This window comes from Parus major, chromosome 5 (assembly GCF_001522545.3).
Source record: "Parus major isolate Abel chromosome 5, Parus_major1.1, whole genome shotgun sequence".
NCBI classification, from domain to species: Eukaryota; Metazoa; Chordata; class Aves; order Passeriformes; family Paridae; genus Parus; species Parus major.
The window spans coordinates 10,532,454-10,550,977 of record NC_031774.1 but is presented as its reverse complement, the minus strand read 5'-3'; the positions used below and the strand labels follow the sequence as shown (position 1 = coordinate 10,550,977).

At 39.2% G+C, this 18,524-nt stretch overlaps 1 protein-coding gene across 4 annotated transcripts in view; it reads left to right on the top strand.

Annotated features, from left to right (window-relative positions):
• ANO5 (anoctamin 5) overlaps window positions 1-18,524 on the top strand; it is a 63,003-nt gene that overhangs the window by 31,237 nt on the left and 13,242 nt on the right. For all 4 annotated transcript variants that reach the window (XM_015630841.3, XM_015630842.3, XM_015630843.3 and 1 more), the window contains 10 exons: window positions 410-478; window positions 1,945-2,229; window positions 2,580-2,693; window positions 4,286-4,401; window positions 5,328-5,462; window positions 6,661-6,766; window positions 6,856-6,916; window positions 12,409-12,560; window positions 15,566-15,640; window positions 17,054-17,276. In XM_015630841.3, the coding sequence (XP_015486327.1) occupies window positions 410-478; window positions 1,945-2,229; window positions 2,580-2,693; window positions 4,286-4,401; window positions 5,328-5,462; window positions 6,661-6,766; window positions 6,856-6,916; window positions 12,409-12,560; window positions 15,566-15,640; window positions 17,054-17,276 (1,336 nt within the window). The remainder of the gene's footprint in view (window positions 1-409; window positions 479-1,944; window positions 2,230-2,579; window positions 2,694-4,285; window positions 4,402-5,327; window positions 5,463-6,660; window positions 6,767-6,855; window positions 6,917-12,408; window positions 12,561-15,565; window positions 15,641-17,053; window positions 17,277-18,524) is intronic.

Below are 18,524 nucleotides of genomic sequence, written 5' to 3'. Positions count from 1 at the left end.
TGCTTCCAGAATTTTTCTTTCATTTTTCTTTTGGAAATATAGCTAAACTTGAACACACCCCACACACCAGCCTCCTTAAGTCAGAAGTGCTCAAGACAGAAGACATCAGTTTTCTGAAGTGCTTCTCTGATGACCCAGATAGTACAGAACAGGCCTTTTCCTACCCAGTGGGTGACCTGTGGCTAGTCGGTGCAATTCCTGGTGGGTTCCCATCACAAAAGCTGGCCCTCATTGGAAAGTGGCCTGGTATGCATCGGCTGGTTTTTGTCTGTTTGCTTTGAGAAGGTCACATAGCCTTAAGGGGTTGTCATTGGAGCAGTTGAGAGAAGTGAAACCCAGTGAGTCATGGGTGAGTGATCAATTAATAGCTAATTTCATCAGTTACTTAAGTGTCTTTGTTTCTCTTCAGGAAAGGAGAAAAGAATTTGAGAGCAACCTGCAAAAGGCTGGTTTGGAGCTAGAAACAGAAGATAAGAAGGTAAAAAAGAAGAAAAATTAGGACCAAAAGAATAGATCCAGAAATTAATAAACCACTTTCTTTCTTTGAGAAAAATTATAAATTATACTTGTGGATTTCAGTGCAGTGTGACTAATTTAGGGGAAACAAGCTTATGTGTTAGTTTGAGTGCTTTTTCCAGATACATTGACAAGAATTGTGGAAGCAGAATAATTTTGATTCAAGAGGAAGCTTTTGCTTTTGGTTTCATAACAAAAACAAAGCCTTTGCTTTCATAACAAGAACACGGCAAAATAGCTGTGATTTGATTTAAATCCACATAAATGGGAAGTATGCTTACAGCTGATTTTAATCCCACCTGGCAATGAGTAACAAGTTTGGAAGTCAAAGAATGGATTAGTTATGCTCACTGGATATTGTAATTATGAGGAAGGACCCTGTAATAACATCAGGATGTTTGATTAGTGGTACTGTTTGGTGTAATAACTAGAGAACATGAGATTTTGACTGATGCAGTCTGTGTGCCACAGGCTGAGTTGAGTAAAATGACTCTTGATGAAGTTTAGACTGTAACATCCATAGATAGGGAATTCATTGAGCAGTATTGAAAACCCTTCTGATTGCTGACTTCTACTGTGAATGCAGAGCAACACTATAAGAACATACATGTTACATGAGGCCTATGACAGGATTATTCTTCATGTTTCCAATGTCATGAGAATTTTCAGGCTTCAGTGTAAGAGATTGTAAGAAACAATGCTCACTTTTAAAATTTCAAAGGTTTATTAAACCTTAACAAAATACAACAGAAGGACTCAGTAAGGAAAGAGACACAGCACCGGAAGCATATGGCTATCTGCTGTACTCTTGTCTACAAAACCGCTGGTCCCCTTTTTATAGCCCTGGGATTACATCAGGCAACCCTGGCTCTCACAAAGTCTGTCAGTCAACTCTTCTTTGCTGTCCGTTGGTGGAGACTGCTTTCTTGCAACTTGACTGGAGGGCAGGTGTTGCCGTGCCACGTCTCCTAGTAACAAGCCTGCCCTCTTCCCAAATGCCCCAACTGCGAAGGGTGTCTAGTGGCAGCAATACAAAAGGGGAGGGGAAAGAGAACTATGGGGAGAACAAATCACAATAACATAACTATACATCAGTAAAGCTTCTCTTAATAGACACATAATATTCATCCCTTAATTGTGAGAGTCAACCATCGCATTACCCATGTGTAATAGAGATTAATATAGTTTGAAAAGCCTTTGTGAACTTTTAGTACTGCAAAGATTGTTCTTATGAACAGCCATCCACTCAGATAAGCTTTTCAGTAAATATATATATACACATACAGAAAGTCCTTTATTCCCCCTCCTTTGATTTTAAATCATTTAAACATATGTAAAAGGCAATACATTTTATATGAAAAATATTCCCATAAATCTTGCAATAAAACACAGATGGGTCTAATGTCTGATTTAACTCTTCTGGAACAGGAATCTGAAGATGGCAAGATTTTTTTTGTGAAGATCCATGCACCATGGGAGGTTCTGATCACATATGCAGAAGTGCTGAACATTAAAGTTCCTATCAGGGAAAATGACATTACCCCCATGGTAGAGAACCCCCTGGACTGTGTGCTTTTCCCACTCAGACTGCCCGAGAAGGTGATGCACCCTGAACCAGATTACTTCACGGCACCATTCAGCAAGGACAAGCAGGAGCTGTACCTCATTAATGATGAGAGCACTTTCTTCTCACCATCCATGAGAAATAGAATAGTACGTATGTGAATTTGGCTACTTGTGTTTGTTTACATGTAGGTTTACACAGCCCCATCAGAATATTCACATAAGGAAGGACTAGGTATAGAAACTAAGGTAAATACAGAGAGGCCTGGGTACCTGTGCATCTTGCTTAGAAATATGGAATAATTGTTGGAACTGATCTTCTGGATGTCTACAAGGCAATTGTGCCCCCTTTGTTCTTATATGGGATTAGGCCTTCTGAAGAAATACTTTTTGCTTTTGCATGTTCTTCCTGCAGATTCTACACAGTGCACACCATTATAGGTTGCTATTAAATGGCCTTGAAATAGGAAAGGTCTGAAATTCTCATCCTTGCATCTCAGGTTAATTATATTCTTACACGTTGCCCATATGGAACAGAAGAAGGGAAGAAAAAATTTGGGATTAAGAGACTGCTAAACAATGGCACCTATACAGCTGCATATCCTCTTCATGATGTAAGTATTTCAGTTTTCTGCTCCCTTGAGCATTTCGCAGTGTTTGCACTCTTTTACCTACTGTGACATTTGCTGTTTCAGGAGATACGAAAATATACTCAAACCTTCCAATTTGTCCCAGTAATTGATTCTGATTTATAACAAACAAGACATACCTGTCAGCCCTACTATCTGGCTTTTATGTGCTGAAATGTTTCTTCCTGTGGATGAGATTTTAGAATACTTGTCAGTCACATCATTTCTTTAGAGACTTACTCCATCATATTCCTGTAATGTTGGTCACACAGACCATGCAGTAGTACCTTAGATTATAACAAGGAATTAATACCTACTGCAGATCCATACATTCAACTGTGTGTGTGTACAGGGTTTGTACACACACACTGTAGTTACACAGTAGTGCACACTACCTGCAGTTAGAGAAAAACTCTTGGGATCATACCATTTTGGGACTGAAGTCAGGTGAGTTGCCTGAATCCTGCAGTTCAGTGTGAAATGGTGACTTGGCCATCTCTCATTGAGCTTTGGGGTGCAAATACTGTAATACTGGAAATGTGGTAATGATAGTAAATATTGTATTTAGTTTTGCTGTAAGATCAGTTTTTAATACACATAATGGATTAATTTTATACACATATGGATTTAGTCCTGGAATTCCATGGAGAAAACAAGAGAGAGATGGGTTACAGTGTTTTAAATGGGTTTTTTCACTTAATTTTTTTTTCCTCCTAAATGTTGTGTTTTATTCTTTTGCTTAAATCTTAAATTCTCTCCATGTTTTTAATGGTTATTTCAGATGTCACTATGCTTTAGTGAACTTGAGTTGCTTGTTTATATCTCTGAATTCTACCATAAGACATATTTAATTACTGTATATGGATTTATATTTTTAAATGTTTGAAAATATTTTATTTTCCTTGGAAAATAAAATTAAATGAGTGAATGGACATTCCTTAGGTTTTCAGGAGGAAAGTTTGGCTGATTAGGATCCAGAATGCTAGTCTAGGCTGGGAAGTACTTTATACTGTTGGGACTACCAAAATCACAGACAGTAAAAAGCAAGAATCTCTTCTATACAACTACAATCAACTTTAAATGCTAAGAAATCTTATGAAAAAAATTCTAAAACTTGTGAGACAGACTCAAAAATCTTTGTCTAAAAATAATTATTTAATCTTTCAGAATACTTCCAAAATGCAAACTTCAGGTTGCTTAAACTTCCATTGGTTGCTTCCTGTTTAGAAACTGATTTTCATGCTTTTTTTTGTGACTGAGAGACATTCAGAAAAAAAGGGAAAAAAGGAAAACCAAGATCATGAAGTGAATAATTGATGTAGTGAAATATTTCTAGAAGTAGAGTTCTGTGGCACAAAGTAAAATTACAAAAGCTGTCAGAAACTGTGGTTACTTTACAGTGTTTAATTTCTGGGAAAGTGATGAAATTCCAAAATTTTCTTAGTATTTGACAGTTAAGATACCTGATAATGACCAACACCACAGTGTGGGTGCATCATCATTCCTGTTTGTCTGTTTCAATGTAGTATTTGAGCCTGTCAATGAGCTGTTTTCCCCTTACTCTGATTTGCTCACAGTGCCAGTACTGGAAAAAGGCAAGTGACCCGAACTGTGACAGTGAGAGGTACACACTCTACATGGAGTGGGCCCGCTTCTTGCGCTTCTACAAAGAGCAGCCTTTGGACCTTATCAGGTGAAATAGTGCCTGTGGGTTTCCTTGCTTTTCACTGTAATAGGTGTATATTCATTTGTAACGTGATCCTGCTAAGAAGTCTTTACCAATTTTAATATCCAGTGAGAACTGGATATTAATTGGGCACTGTGTCCTGGGACGACATGACACAACTTTCTACTGAGAAGTAGAAAAATGCTTTATCTCAAATCAAGCATCTTTCCATCTAGCCAGTCTTCCTGGGGTCAGGAGGACTTGATGTAAAGAAACACATACATAAAATATATCAGATTTTTAAATCAATCTCTGCAAAAAAGTGTTAAAGATTTGTTTGAAATGTTGAAATTTCAACACAGACTTGAAAAAATACTGATAAAATCAGTTTGGAAGCTTGAGTCTCAGTTCTAGCCCCAAAGTTAAGCTCACTTAAGATCTCTGATTGAGCTGATGTGATACAACAAACAGAATGTTGCTTTGTTGACAGGTTACAGCTCTTTGTTTGTAACACCAGTGGTTGTATTTCCATGGATTACCTATTTGTTTTAACCGCATAGTCAGAACTGTTGTACTGTTTCATTTGCATAACTCCTTGGAAAAATCAGGAAGTAAATCTTCACTTACACTATCATGTAGAAAAGAGAAAAGAGTGGTTTTAATATTAGTTTTCTATTTGGAGGAAAAAAGTAGCAAAAGAGGCCATATATCCTGATCATTCACCTTGTTCATGCAGCTTGAGTAACTTCTCATGGCCAGCTTCAGACCTCATTTTCCACAGTACTTCAATGCCTTTACTCTTCTGTTTAAAGAGAATTTTGCCAAGTATTTAACTTTTACTCTGGCCAGTTTGCTCTATTACTCTTTTTACTCTATTAGCTTTTTTTCTCTATTTGCTCTAGTTTTAAATTTCTGCTTTGTGTTCTTGTTAATTGCATTTTCTTCTTATTCAGAAAATACTATGGTGAGAAGATTGGAATCTATTTTGCCTGGCTAGGATTTTACACAGAGATGTTGTTCCTTGCAGCAGTTGTTGGTTTAATCTGTTTTCTCTATGGCTTGTTTACAATGGATGAAAATATGAGCAGGTAAGTGTAACGTTCAAAATCTCCTGGGCAAAAGCTAAGCAATGTGAAAATTTTATTCTTGCAAAACAAAAAAAAATTATTCTTACTGTTGCTCAACAGGTAACGAGCTTTTAAAGCTGTCTTTATTGACTGAAAAGGTGGTGGACCACTAATGCAGAGCTTGTGGCTATCAATTAATAAGACTCAACTTGTAGGTGAAAAGCAGTATTTTATTGACCATATCTTTCTGTACTGGAGAAGCTGCAATATATGAAGTCCTAAGAGCACCCCTTAGATCTCTCAAAATTGTTTAAGTGTTTATTGTTGCCTTAAGCTCCTATATTTAATCTATCTTGAAGAGCAGTCTGACCTTTTTGTGTAATTGATTATTTGTACTAACCAAAAGCATGAGTAAAACACAACAGTAGTGTTCTCCAATCAAATTGGGATCCAGTATCTTAGAAGCCACAGTTTGGTGGGTTTATTTAAATAAGTATAGTGTTTGTTTTATCAGAAGTCCATAGATTTATTGTATTCAGGGATTTGGGGTGGGGAGAGGAAAAGAGGGTTGACTTTTTGTTGCTGACTGCTTTCTGTAAGAAGGCTTCCATAAAATTTTGAGTTTTAGCCATAAAAGATGACTAACAAGTTAAAATTCTCATCTATTCTATTGAGTAATGTAATTTTGAGACTTGTGTTTTAGCTAGGTTAGGAATTCATCTGGGAATACTGTTATACATATTGAGATTTCTCTGGATACCAAAGGACTATCAAAGGATTCTAAATTTTTCCTGTCATTAAATTGAAGTAGCAAATTTTACTGCAGCTATCAAAGGTGAAGTGGTCTCTCTGCTTTTAGAAAAGGTGTTTTGATATCATTGCTAACCTGGTGAGAAGCATGGTTTATATCTTGCCTGAAAGCAGTGCATGTGCAGTACAGCTCCTGACAGACTCCTGATTTATTTCTGGTAGAGCCAAAAAGCCCATTCTGACAGAACTGTTAGTTCTACTCCTTTTAGCAGCTGCTTCATTCTTGGCTTGCCCTAACCAACCAATGGTTAACAGCAGTGACTGTGACAAGATGTGGCATCTTTGCTGTAAAGCTGCAAATATTGAGCTTTGAACAAATCAAGCTCCTATTTATTTTTTAAATAAATTTTCATATAATAGCATTTAAGATGCTGTGTAAACAGATACTTTACAATGTTTTCCTCCTTAGCAAAGAAATCTGTGACCCTGCAATTGGAGGAGAGATTATCATGTGCCCACTTTGTGACCGAGACTGTGAATACTGGAGACTAAATACCACCTGCGAGTCCTCACAGGTTTGTATTTGTTTCTGCAGCCACTTGTCATTTTTGTTCATCCTGAAAACTGTCTTGGTACTGACCTGTTCCTGGGTATTCTGTTGCAGTATTCCCATCTGTTTGACAACGTGGCAACTCTTTTTTTTGCCATTTTCATGGGTATATGGGGTGAGTACATTTGATAAGTTTTATGTTCAGCAGGAAGGAGATCTTGGCAAAACTGCTGAGGGACACTGGAAGAAGGGGAATAATAGCTTCACTTTAGTATCCTGCCTCAGATGCAGAAGTGACAAATGAGTGAAAATAATTTAAAGTTACAGAGGAATTAAGATTTAAAAAACCCAAGCAGGCATCTTGGATACAGACGCGAAACATGGGAGCGAGGGTCCCCAGAAATCAGTCACTCACACAGCTGCTTTCGTGAGGCAAAAAGCCTTTATTGCAGGGTATTGACAACCCTTTTATAAGCTTCTCTGATCAGGTCACCCTGATTGGTAGAAGGAACAAGACCCCTCTCATCCCATTGGTGGGATAACAGAGAAAAAACATGCTCAGAACATCTGTGTCTTGTTTTGGGAAAGTAATTCCTTATTTACAGAAATAATCCTTGAGCAAGAATGGGTTCCCAAGACTTTCCCTTGGGAACAGTCAGCATCTGAGAGCTTGAAAATTCTCTCAGGTTCAGAAAATCATGTCCACATGTTTGTTTTTTTTTTTTTATCAAAAAAGAAAAAAAAAAGAAAAATAAGCAAGATGCCTGCTTAGAGGGACCATCTGAGTGACCACACTCATCTTCTGCATCTGTGTCATCACTCAAAGGTTCCTCCACTTGATGACCTTCCTCCTGGTCAAGGCTTGTGGTTTTCCTGTTAGCTCGGTTCTGCTTTTGGGATTGCAGGTCAGGATGGACATGCTTTGTAGGTACCCAGTGTACACCAGTATCGGTGGATACACACGCATACCCATGACCCGAAGTGATAAGTTTTAACAGGCCCTCCCACTGCTTGGTGGTTAAATTTCGCACCTGAACATTCGCTCAGGGCTGATGGATCTCGCCTGAAGCCTGCAAAGAAAGGTGATGGTTTAAGATGACAGGGTTATTTGAATTCTGCAGCACCATAAGGTGATTGGCCATATACAGAATTTTTGCCAATCAACTTTGTGGGGTTTCACCCTGCATTCCCTATTTTTGTTTTTGAAGAACCTGCTTCAGAATACCATGAGCACATTCAACAATGGCTTGGCCAGCTGGAGAATGCAGAATGCCAACTTTGTGTGAAACACCCCGCATCTGCATATACTGCTGCACTTTCTGTGAGGCGTAAGCAGGGCCATTATCGGTTTTCACAGTAGAAGGTATTGGTAGCACAGCAAAACCCTGCCTCCAATGGGCAATGACATTGCACGGTTTTTTCTTCAGTGTGAGCAGAAGCCCACATTGCAGAGGAGGAAGTGTCAATAGACACATGCAAATACTTCACCCTGCTGAATTCAGCAATTTGGGTAACATCTGTTTTCCAAATTTCCAAGGCCTTGAGACCCCTAGGGTTTATGCCCACCAGTAAAGGCGGAGCAAGTGCATGACAATCATCACAGGATTCGACAATATCACTGGCCTCAGTTGGAGTCAACTGAAACTGCTTTTGCAATGTATGTGCATTTTGATGAAAGAATTAATGCAATGTTTTGGCTTGTGCTAGTACATCAGGCTGAGGTGCTACCAGTGCAAGGTTAGCCCACTTTTCAGCCCTGGCATTACCTTCTGCTATGGAACTTGGCAGATTGGTATAGCTTGTACCTTGCTCTTGAACCAAATCTGGAAGGGCAACTGCATTTTCGTTTTGTAGGGACCACTGGATTTCCCAGATGAGTTTGTCCTCCTGCCCCAGTAAAGGAGGTGTGGGGCACGGTGTGCCCTTCACCACAGTGGCCCCCTTCAAAAATCTGTCCTGATCCGAACCCTCCAAGCTGCCAGTACATCCCACCCCCAGAGGTTAGCAATAGCTGTGGTGACATAAGTCCGAACTATAGCAGATTGTCCCTCTGAGTTCATGATCTGCACAGGCCGCTGGCTGTTGAAATATTGGGCTGTTCCACCCAATCCTGCGACAGGCAACTCCACAGGATCCAGAGGCCACTGCAGAGGCCCTGCAGAGGAGGACAGGTTGGTTAGGTAGGCACCCATGTTGATCAGAGCTTGTAGGTGTGTGGCTAAAGGACACAGAATGATTCACATGGACACATCTCAATGGTATGACAGGAAAAGAAGTAACTTTATTTTCTGACTCCAGTATTTATAGATTCTTGACAATGACTAGGGACTGGATAACTAAGTTACCACCTTCCCAATCACACTGGTTATGTGAAACATCCATCAAAGACATTTCTTAGAAGGAATGTGTAAACACTTATGTTTATAGTTACTTTCCTGGGAAAGTAACTAAAACTATGAAAACAAGATCAGAAGGTTTAATTTTCATGGCGACATAGGTGGATCTCCGGCGGGGTGGCACCAGGAGGGCACAGGGTCCACCACATCTCAGGCCTTCTATCGGTCAGGGTTGCAGCCCAATTTTGTCCCCATATCTGAGGTGGTATCAGACAGGGACAAAAGGGCACCCACCCCCAGGCTAGAGTCGCAAAGGGATGGGGCTGGGGAAAAGATCCGCTCTAGGCAGTCGTGGTCTGAGTCTGACGCCACCTCCTGTGAGTCACGGTTCAGCAGAATGGCTTCTGGATCATGCCAGTCTCCTCTGTCAAGGGCCAGTGTCTGAGACGTCGCGAGATGAGGCACTGGAGATCGCGGCTTCTAATAGACATGAATTTCTTCCAAGGGAGGAGCAGTTTCGCATCTTCACCGTTGCCAGTAAGCACCAGGTGATACAAGGTGTCACCTATGCTCCACCAAGGATCTTTCAGCAGTGCATCAGTGGCAGTTGGAAAAAATCCATTTATTTTTCCCATAAATACAAAGCATTAATATCTGGTTCAGGAATATCCAGATGCTGCCTGTGGAGAATGTCAAACCACACATCCAGGACAATCTCATCCTCTGGGGCTAGAGCAGCGATCAGCATGCTGTCAGCTCACTGGGAGGAGTCTCCAGCAAAAGGAAAAAATGGCAGGCAAAGAAACCTACAGTCTGGACTGAAAAAACTCAGAATCCCCGGGCGGGTGAGGGGAGGAAAAAGAAGGTATTACCTTCCCGCAGCTGCGCGATTTCGATGCCGACTCCTATGTTTTAGGCCACCAGATGTCGCTAGAGGACATGAAATATTGAGCGAGGGTCCCCAGAAATCAGTCACTCACACAGCTGCTTTCGTGAGGCAAAAAGCCTTTATTGCGGGGTCTTGACAACCCTTTTACAAGCTTCTCTGATCAGGTCACCCTGATTGGTAGAAGGAACAAGACCCCTCTCATCCCATTGGTGGGATAAGAGAGAAAAAACATGCTCAGAACATCTGTGTTTTGGGAAAGTAATTCCTTATTTATAGAAATAATCCTTGAGCAAGAATGGGTTCCCAAGGCTTTCCCTTGGGAACAGTCAGCATCTGAGAGTTTGAAAATTCTCTCAGGTTCAGAAAATCATGTCCACAGGATACCATAAAAATATCATAAGCATTGTGTACTCATAACTGCTAAAATTTGATTCTTTCCTTAGTGACCAGAGGGGTCCAACCTTATGCAGGCCACGTAAGAGTCCTCTCTGCTCAGCCCTGCACATCATCAGTGTCCCAGTGAGGGAGTGGGGAGTTTTGTCTCCTTTCACTGGATGGATGGTGGTCCATCACTGCCACTGTATTAGCTGTACTTTTGGGATGAGGAAATTCTACTCCAGTGAAATTCATACATTTTAGTATGCTTTGCTGATGTAGAAATAGGTGGATTTCTGGCCTCTATAATCTTACATACTTCTCCAGACATCTAAGAACATTGTGTTGAATATGTGTTCTTTTCTTCAACTCTATGAAGGTTTATAAATTCAGGATAGCATAGTTATTGTTTTTTATTTTCTTAAATACAGTTCTCTTGTTTTATACTGTTTGTATGAAATGTCATAATTAAATCTTCAACTTGTTTAGATATTCCATTAACTCACAAAGATTCTTGTGTGCTAATAGAAAACCTGTGTATTTTTTATCAGAGGATCTAACTACTCACTTCTTTCATACAGAATTATTTTTTTAAATCTAATAAGGTTTTTGTTGTATGGCTGTTTTACTAAACTTTTCTTGGTTTCTAAGAACTAGCATTTGCATGACATGGATTAGTCATTCAGGAAGAACCAGCCAAAGAGTTTAGAACTGCAGAAGATAAGGTTTGCTCTGTTTGTCTAAACCATAAAACTTCCCCAGTTCAAATAAGAACAATCAGATTACAAAATGTTTACATTTTAAAGTAGTTTATAAAGGGCTCTAAAACTGTTATATAATATTATAAATTTTATAGTTGTTTATATATGAAATCAGTTCTCTCTAGGCCAGCCCAACTCTTGATCATATGAAAATCATCAGATGTTCACTGTCTTTAAAATGACCATGTGTCCTGATGTTTTTCCTCCAAATTTGGGAGGAAGCCTCCAAAGTGGTTCATCTAGAAAACAAGTTCAAGCAGCCTCTCTCCCCATCAGTTCAGGAGACCTAAATCTTCTTTGAGAAAAGTGGAAAAACATTAATTTAACAAGCAAAGTACTCACAAACATGGAAAAATAATAATATTTAGCAATGGAACCTCTTGTTCTGAAGAGATGGCAGATTCAGAAAGTCCTTTTCATGGAGTATAGCTCAGCTCTTTCAGTCGCTTATCGGTCCCTCCTGCACTGGAAAATGCTGTGTCCTGGGCCCCAGTGGGCCATAGGTGTGAGCACCCAGTTTTCAGTCCAGATCAGGCTTGAACAGTTCCAGGAAAAAAAGAAAAGCCACAGTCTGGGAAACTATTCTGCCTCAGCTAGCTAAAAAAAATTAAAATAACTAAAAGGAAAGGAGAGCTCTCTTCCGCTCCCTGTCCATGCTACTGAAAGTATACACCGGGAGAGGGAGAATGGTGAAGCTCTTATCTCTATGTTTTTGAATACAGCTGCCTCAGACATTCAACCCCTTCTCCTTCTCCCCTCTTCTGCTCTCAGATCTAGTTTTAAAGGCACAAAACTTATTTCTGGGCTAAACAGACAAGCGGGGATACAATTCAGCATCATGAAGTCACCCTAGGATACCATGATATCAAACAAGCATCAAAAAGCAACAGAAATACTACAACATATTATTTGAAAGCTGTTCTGTGTATTTGTTGTAATAGTTATTTATGTGTTACAGGTTTATACAGCAATTTGTGGAATTATCAAGTTCTTTTCTTAATTCCGTGTTGCTTTTTGCATACACAGAGTAGTTAATTGAACATGGTGACCATAACCATGGAAATACCCATATCTTGTCTTGGCATCTTCCTTGTCATCCACTTCTGGAATTCAATTTGCCAATAAATCACTGGATCCATATTGTGATCTTATTTGTGGACTATAGTAGGTAGTCAGTAAAAATCAGTGAGTCACACTGAAAGGGTAAATAATAAACCACAGAAAAGAAGCCAGTGCAGATGTTTAACTTGGTTCATGAACTTGTTCTCTTTTTCCTTGGCTCTATTTTTACCTTTGTAAATTGTAGTTACGCTTTTCTTGGAGTTTTGGAAAAGGCGGCAAGCAAGACTGAAATATGAATGGGATTTGGTTGATTTTGAAGAGGAACAGCAACAGCTTCAGCTGAGGCCTGAGTATGAAGCAAAATGTACCCAAAAGAAGAGGAATCCCATAACTCAGGTATGAACATGCTGCATTGACGTGTGTGCAAATTCAGTTGTATGATGAAAGTTTCATAGTAAGGAAGTTGATAAATTAGATCAGAAAAATAAGGGCAAAGTTTATGGCTTTTACCTGTTTTTTTAACTGCATCTTTCACAATTCAGGGTAGCAGTAACTGAAACTTTCATGCCTTTAAAACCATTCTTTCTTATCCCTATACGACATATGAAGAAGCATCATGATCTAAAGTGATAAGTTGGTCTAGCTGTGGTTTTGCTTCTGATACACAGCCACTTTGGGGACCACCAGAGGAGTGAAAATTGCTGAAGTCCTTTCTCTGAAATGTAATTGAGATGCAATTAGTGACCCTACTTAACTCTGTTCCATACTCTATATAAATAATTGATATTAGTTGTTTTCATTTAAAATTATTTTAGGTAGGAGTTATTTGACAAATTTTGGGATCAGCTGGTTGCATTCCAGCACAGCATTGACCAGCCCATTTGATGTATTTTAAAATCACTTTTCCCTTTCATAGAATTTTATATAAAGAGCTTATTGGCGCTAATCCTAGTTAGATAACACAATCTTTAAGAAAGAAATAGAAACATAGCCAGAACGTGAGAAGAGTCTTTATTCTATAAACACTAGCCCTGTCTTTCACGGCTTGTCTTCTTAATCATTAGGAAATACATATACTTATTTTTCATGAGAGTTTTTCCCCTTCCATACACTGCATTAATTCTGCTGTTATAACTAGTGCTGTGTACCTTGCACAGAGCTCTTAGATAGCAGTACACTATGTTTAAGAGTGTATCGCCCTGAGAATCAAGCCTTTTGATATTGTTTTCATAATTTTTAGCTACTTTCCCAGGAAAGTAACTATAAATATAGGTGTTTATACATTCCATTAAAGATATGCCTTTTGATGGACATCTCTCACGGCCAGTGTGGCTGGGAAGGTGGTAACCTGACTATCCAATCCCTGGTCGTTGTTGAAAACCTATAAATACTGAAAGAACAAAATAAACTTCCTTCTTCTTTCATCACACTTCAAGCTGCGTCTGTGTGAATCATTTCATGTCCAACAGTGACAAGAGTGTAGCTCTGCTGAAGTATTAATTTCTGCATGTTCAGGAGAGCAGGTTCAGGTAAATCAATTTTCATTAGTTAGCTCTACTAACTCAAAGCACATGCCTGCCAGTTATGTGTTATTTGCTGGTTTGCATCCCTGTGTATGCTCAGGCTCAAACCCCCCCCTTCCATGGCTGCACAGGGCCCAAACCCTGCCAGACCGCTGTGGTTGTGCTGCGGCTGAGGGGAAGAGCTTTGTCCAGCAGGCAGGTGCTGGCACTTGTGTGCTCTGAGAGGGAGGGTGATCATGTTAGGACAGTGCAATAGTGGGCTGACTGGTTAGCAGTGGTTGTGTACAGAATGAACCAAAACCTTTATCCTGGTGAGGTGAATCAGCTGTACCAGAGCACAGCCAAAGGCTAAGGTATGCTTGTATATCTGTCCTGAGGGAGAAGATTGTTCTCTCTCCAAATTAATCCAGATCCCTTAGGTGAGATAGGGTTTTGTGAACTTCATTTAGGTAGGAAGTAGAAATGGACTGTAATACGCTTCTCTTACCTCAGTGTGAGATACTGCACTCCTCTGTACTTTCTAAGTGTGCATTAAAAATTGTCATAAAAATTCAATGACTATACAAGCCTTTATTTTATGACAATTCAATTTACTTTCTTGGGGGTTTTTAGAAGCTTTTTTGCAGCAGGGTGTATCAGTGATCCTTATCAGTAGCCAATTGTAAGCTAACTTGTACAGGTAATAGTACTGTAATTTCCTTCTGTTAGAGCATGTGCTATATTGAACATGTGGAAAGCCAGTGCTTTCAAATAAGTTAATTCTGCAGTAACCAATAAGGTTATGTGGGTAGAGGACAACCACTTTCTTATGCCCCACAGCTGGTTCTGCTTCACTCAGAAAATTATTTCATCATTATTCATGGTTCAAAGTTTTAAGTGTACTGAAACTTAAATTGCTGATCTTGAGGCTATCAGTAACATACTTGTTCATGGTGCTAAACTGTCTAATTAGATCATTGCTAAAATCTGAGTTTAATGATCACAATATAATTCTAATTTACATAAATAATGAAGCATTCGATTCAAACTTAGGCTCTGTCATTGCACATTACTGCCTATTACTATATTTGGGATTGCAGCCATTTGTAGTACTCAGTGCCACTTTGCTCAAGAGAAGTCTAAGCATTCTACAGTGCCTTGTCCCACAGATTTATCGAATTCAGGTTATTTTTCACTAGATCGTCTTCCACTGGCATTAGTTCTTAAAGAGAAGATTCTTTTATAAAACATGTACTCTGATATTTTAGGAGCTAGAATTAGTTGCAAAAACTTTACATGAGCATTGAAAATTGCTCATGTGTTGTCTGGGAATACTGGCATGACTAAGACCCAGTTGCCTCGTGCAGTGGCAGAGCTTGGCAGCTATGTTCATAGCCATTTCTTCAACTAAAAAAAACCAAATAAAATTGAAGGAGTGGAGAAGAGCACTGTCTGGCAGACTGGCACATCCAAATGACAAAATTTAAGGAATCTTGGCATGAAGAGTTTATAAAACTTGAGTCCAGTTGTGGACTCAGCTGTTTGACAGCTAACCTAGCATTACGGTAATAGTTGTGGCTTGCTTGTCTCAGGAAGTTGGTCTTTTTCCTTTAGCTACTGATTGATTTTGCAAAATTTTAACCATTCTTTTCAGGTACTGTATTTACTTATAGCAGTTTTATGGCTGCTTCTGCCCTGAACTTTTTGCCCTGCACTGCTCCCCCAACTCCTAGCACACTCAAAATAATGTCCTGTCTGCCATTAGAGAGGGGCAGGGTTCTGTATGGTTTCCCTTGGATGTGAGCACTTTTCACACAGCTGCTGAGAGCTCTGTGTGCTGCTTCATGTTGGAGTAAGACGTGAGAATAACATGAACTGTGCTGTCCTTGACTGTTTCAGGAGATGGAGCCTTATTTGCCTTTAACTAGCCAGGCTGTGCGATTCTGCATCTCAGGAGCTACAGTGTTGTTCTGGGTGAGCATGTTTTTGAATCATTTTAGCATATATCAGAGATGCTGATCATTACTAATGATCACATTAACATAAATTGGTTTTAACCATGATGTTACCTCATGCTTTTATTACTGTTCTGCAGATTTCATGCTGTCATTTAAGGTGCACTTAAATTCTGATTTTTTTTTTTTTAAGTGAGGCATTGGAAATCTGTCATTAATTAGTAATTTGTGTAACTTTTTCAGTCTGTTTTTTAATTCTGCTGCACTTCTGTACTTCTCCTGCACTTCTCACACCTGGATTTCTCAGTCTCTTCTGAGCTGATCTTCTTCGGAATACTTCTTTATGGGGAGTTCCACTTATTTCAGTTCTCTGGGTCAGGAAGAAAACTCCAAAGCTCGTTAGGATCTTGTTTCTCGTGTTTATTAGGATGTTATCACAAAACTTGGCAGACTTTTCCAGACTTTTTGCTCAAGTTTAATTCATCCTTCCCTTTTGGCTCACTTTGCCTTTGAAGGCACAAAATGGCCCCAAACCACACGACTGTTTCATCTTTATACCTACTTTTATCCAATTAGCAATAGACATGTATATTATTTTTCTTAATGATCCAATGACCCATCATCTGTGTGCTACATTGCGGCATTCTCTATCCAATCACTGACTACTGCCCAAAAACCTCTAGAAGAAGAATGTGGAGAAGAAAGAAGGAAAAGAGACCACACCCTAAATTCTCCATCTTGTATTCTGCTTTCTAAACTAGTTTAAACTCTAAATTAATTTTTTTCACCCAGTGACTTAAGAAAACTCTCTAATCTACACTCACACTTTTAGCTTTTCTATCTAACTTTAACAGTTGTTTTCATGTAAGACCATGAAAATGTGCCCATAAATTTCATGTTATATGAAATTCAGTGTTCTTTTGGCTCTCAGAGCCAGGCATCAGAGACAAAGGCACACATTCTGTGTCTCAGACTCCAACAATTTGTTGGGGCGTTTTGGCATGGGGATAACTTCCTCTGTGACTTATTTGATGTTAACAGATATACTGAAAAAACTGTAGTAAAGGCAAACAGAAAAAAGAATTCACAACATGAAGGAAGAGTGAGTTTCAGAGCAGACAGTTTAATCTAACTTGTCCTTTCCATCTCCTGTCTATACTCTTCTGCACTTTCTCAAATATCGGTATTAGATTGTCAGCTTTTCTTATGTTAACAAAATATTTTTTTTTGTTTTAGTGTATATAATGTAACAAATTATTTTGCCTGCCTGCTTTCCATTTCCATGGCGCTGAACTCATACCCATGAAGAATAAAATTTTAAAAATATAAAGCATGATGGTTTAAATCTTGTTTCTAAAGCTGCGTGCATACAGCTATAGTGTATAGCTATACTAAGCTGCAAGTGTATTTCAAATCTCCCTCCTTTCCTCAGGTGTCCTTGATCATAGCCAGCATGATAGCTGTGATTGTGTATCGCCTTGCAGTGTATGCTGCGTTCGCCAGCCTCATGGAGAACACTCAGACACTGCAGCCCATCAGTGGCTTACTGACCCCTCAGCTGGCAACTTCAGTCACAGCCTCCTGCCTCAATTTTGTCATCATCATGATACTGAATTTCTTCTATGAGAGAATAGCCATCTGGATTACTGATATGGGTAAGTTAAGTAGGGGTACTTGAAGGCAAAACTTGGAAGGAATCATTGAAGATTCCATTGAACACCATCAAGGTATTCTGTGCTGTTCTCAACTCAGGCACAGTAGGAGCTCTGTAGCTCACAGTAGCTTACAGCAATGACTCAGGTGTATCCACGGCCATACTGAACTTTTTCCCTGCATTTCAGTCATTCTCATAACCTAGTTTCTCATCATATAATTCTTGTTTATATTAGAACTAGTCTACAGAGAAAATCACAGACCTGAACATAGTTAAAAATCATCTTGAGTCATCTTGCTGATCATCTTGCTGATCAAGCAAGATCAGGCTGTCTTGAACTAGTAGTCTTTCAATTAGAAATCCTGTAAATATATTTGAAAAAATAAATCACAGCTATGCATTGTTTCCTTTAGATCCAGCTGTACAGATTTGGAGTTACAAAGATGGAAGTCAGAGGTTGAGCAGGATGAGAATCTGTGGCCAAGATGTGTTATTGTGGCAGTAGCCATTGATAACAGTACCCTTGCTCCAGAGCTGAGGCCCAGAAAGAGTGACTACTTTTGTAGTGCATTTTATGTTTGACTTCTGCTTGCATGCTGAAAATATCACTCTTGAGAGGCCTTCTTACATATTTTTTTTTCAATTTTATTTAATTTTATTTGTCCCTAATGATTTAGAGCTTGAAGTCCCTGAAGGTGTTTTATAGAAAAACATAATTGCAGCATATATTCAGCATGGTGAACTTGGGGAACTGAAAGTATTAGCTACTTGCAGTTTGTGTACTTGTCATAAAAAGAGTTGGTTGATCTTTTTTTTTGTGAGATCTTGCAAGTCAAGTCAAGAGTTGAAAGATGATCCTTGCAGAAACTTACATGGATGTTACATTTGGTTTATTTTGATTTATCATGGACTATCTCTCATATCTGTATTGCTTATCTCTCTTGGCTGAATCAGACGAAACTGAAACAGAAGTAGTAAATAAAATTGCCACTAACAATTACAGAAACAAACAGAAAATCAGATTTTTTTTTTAATCTTTCTTTCTTGAGGAGCAAGAATTATAAGCATGAAGGCTCAGCAGTGTTATTTTGCTGATTTACAAGTGTGGATGATTAATTTCTCAAGTGGCAGCGCTACCTGGGGCTGTGGGTTACAGGGGGAGCATAACAGTTCACTGGTTAGGGGGGAAGTGCTGCCCTCCTCAGGTGGCCGACGTGGCTACGCCTAGCCCAGCCTGTCAGGAGTGTCT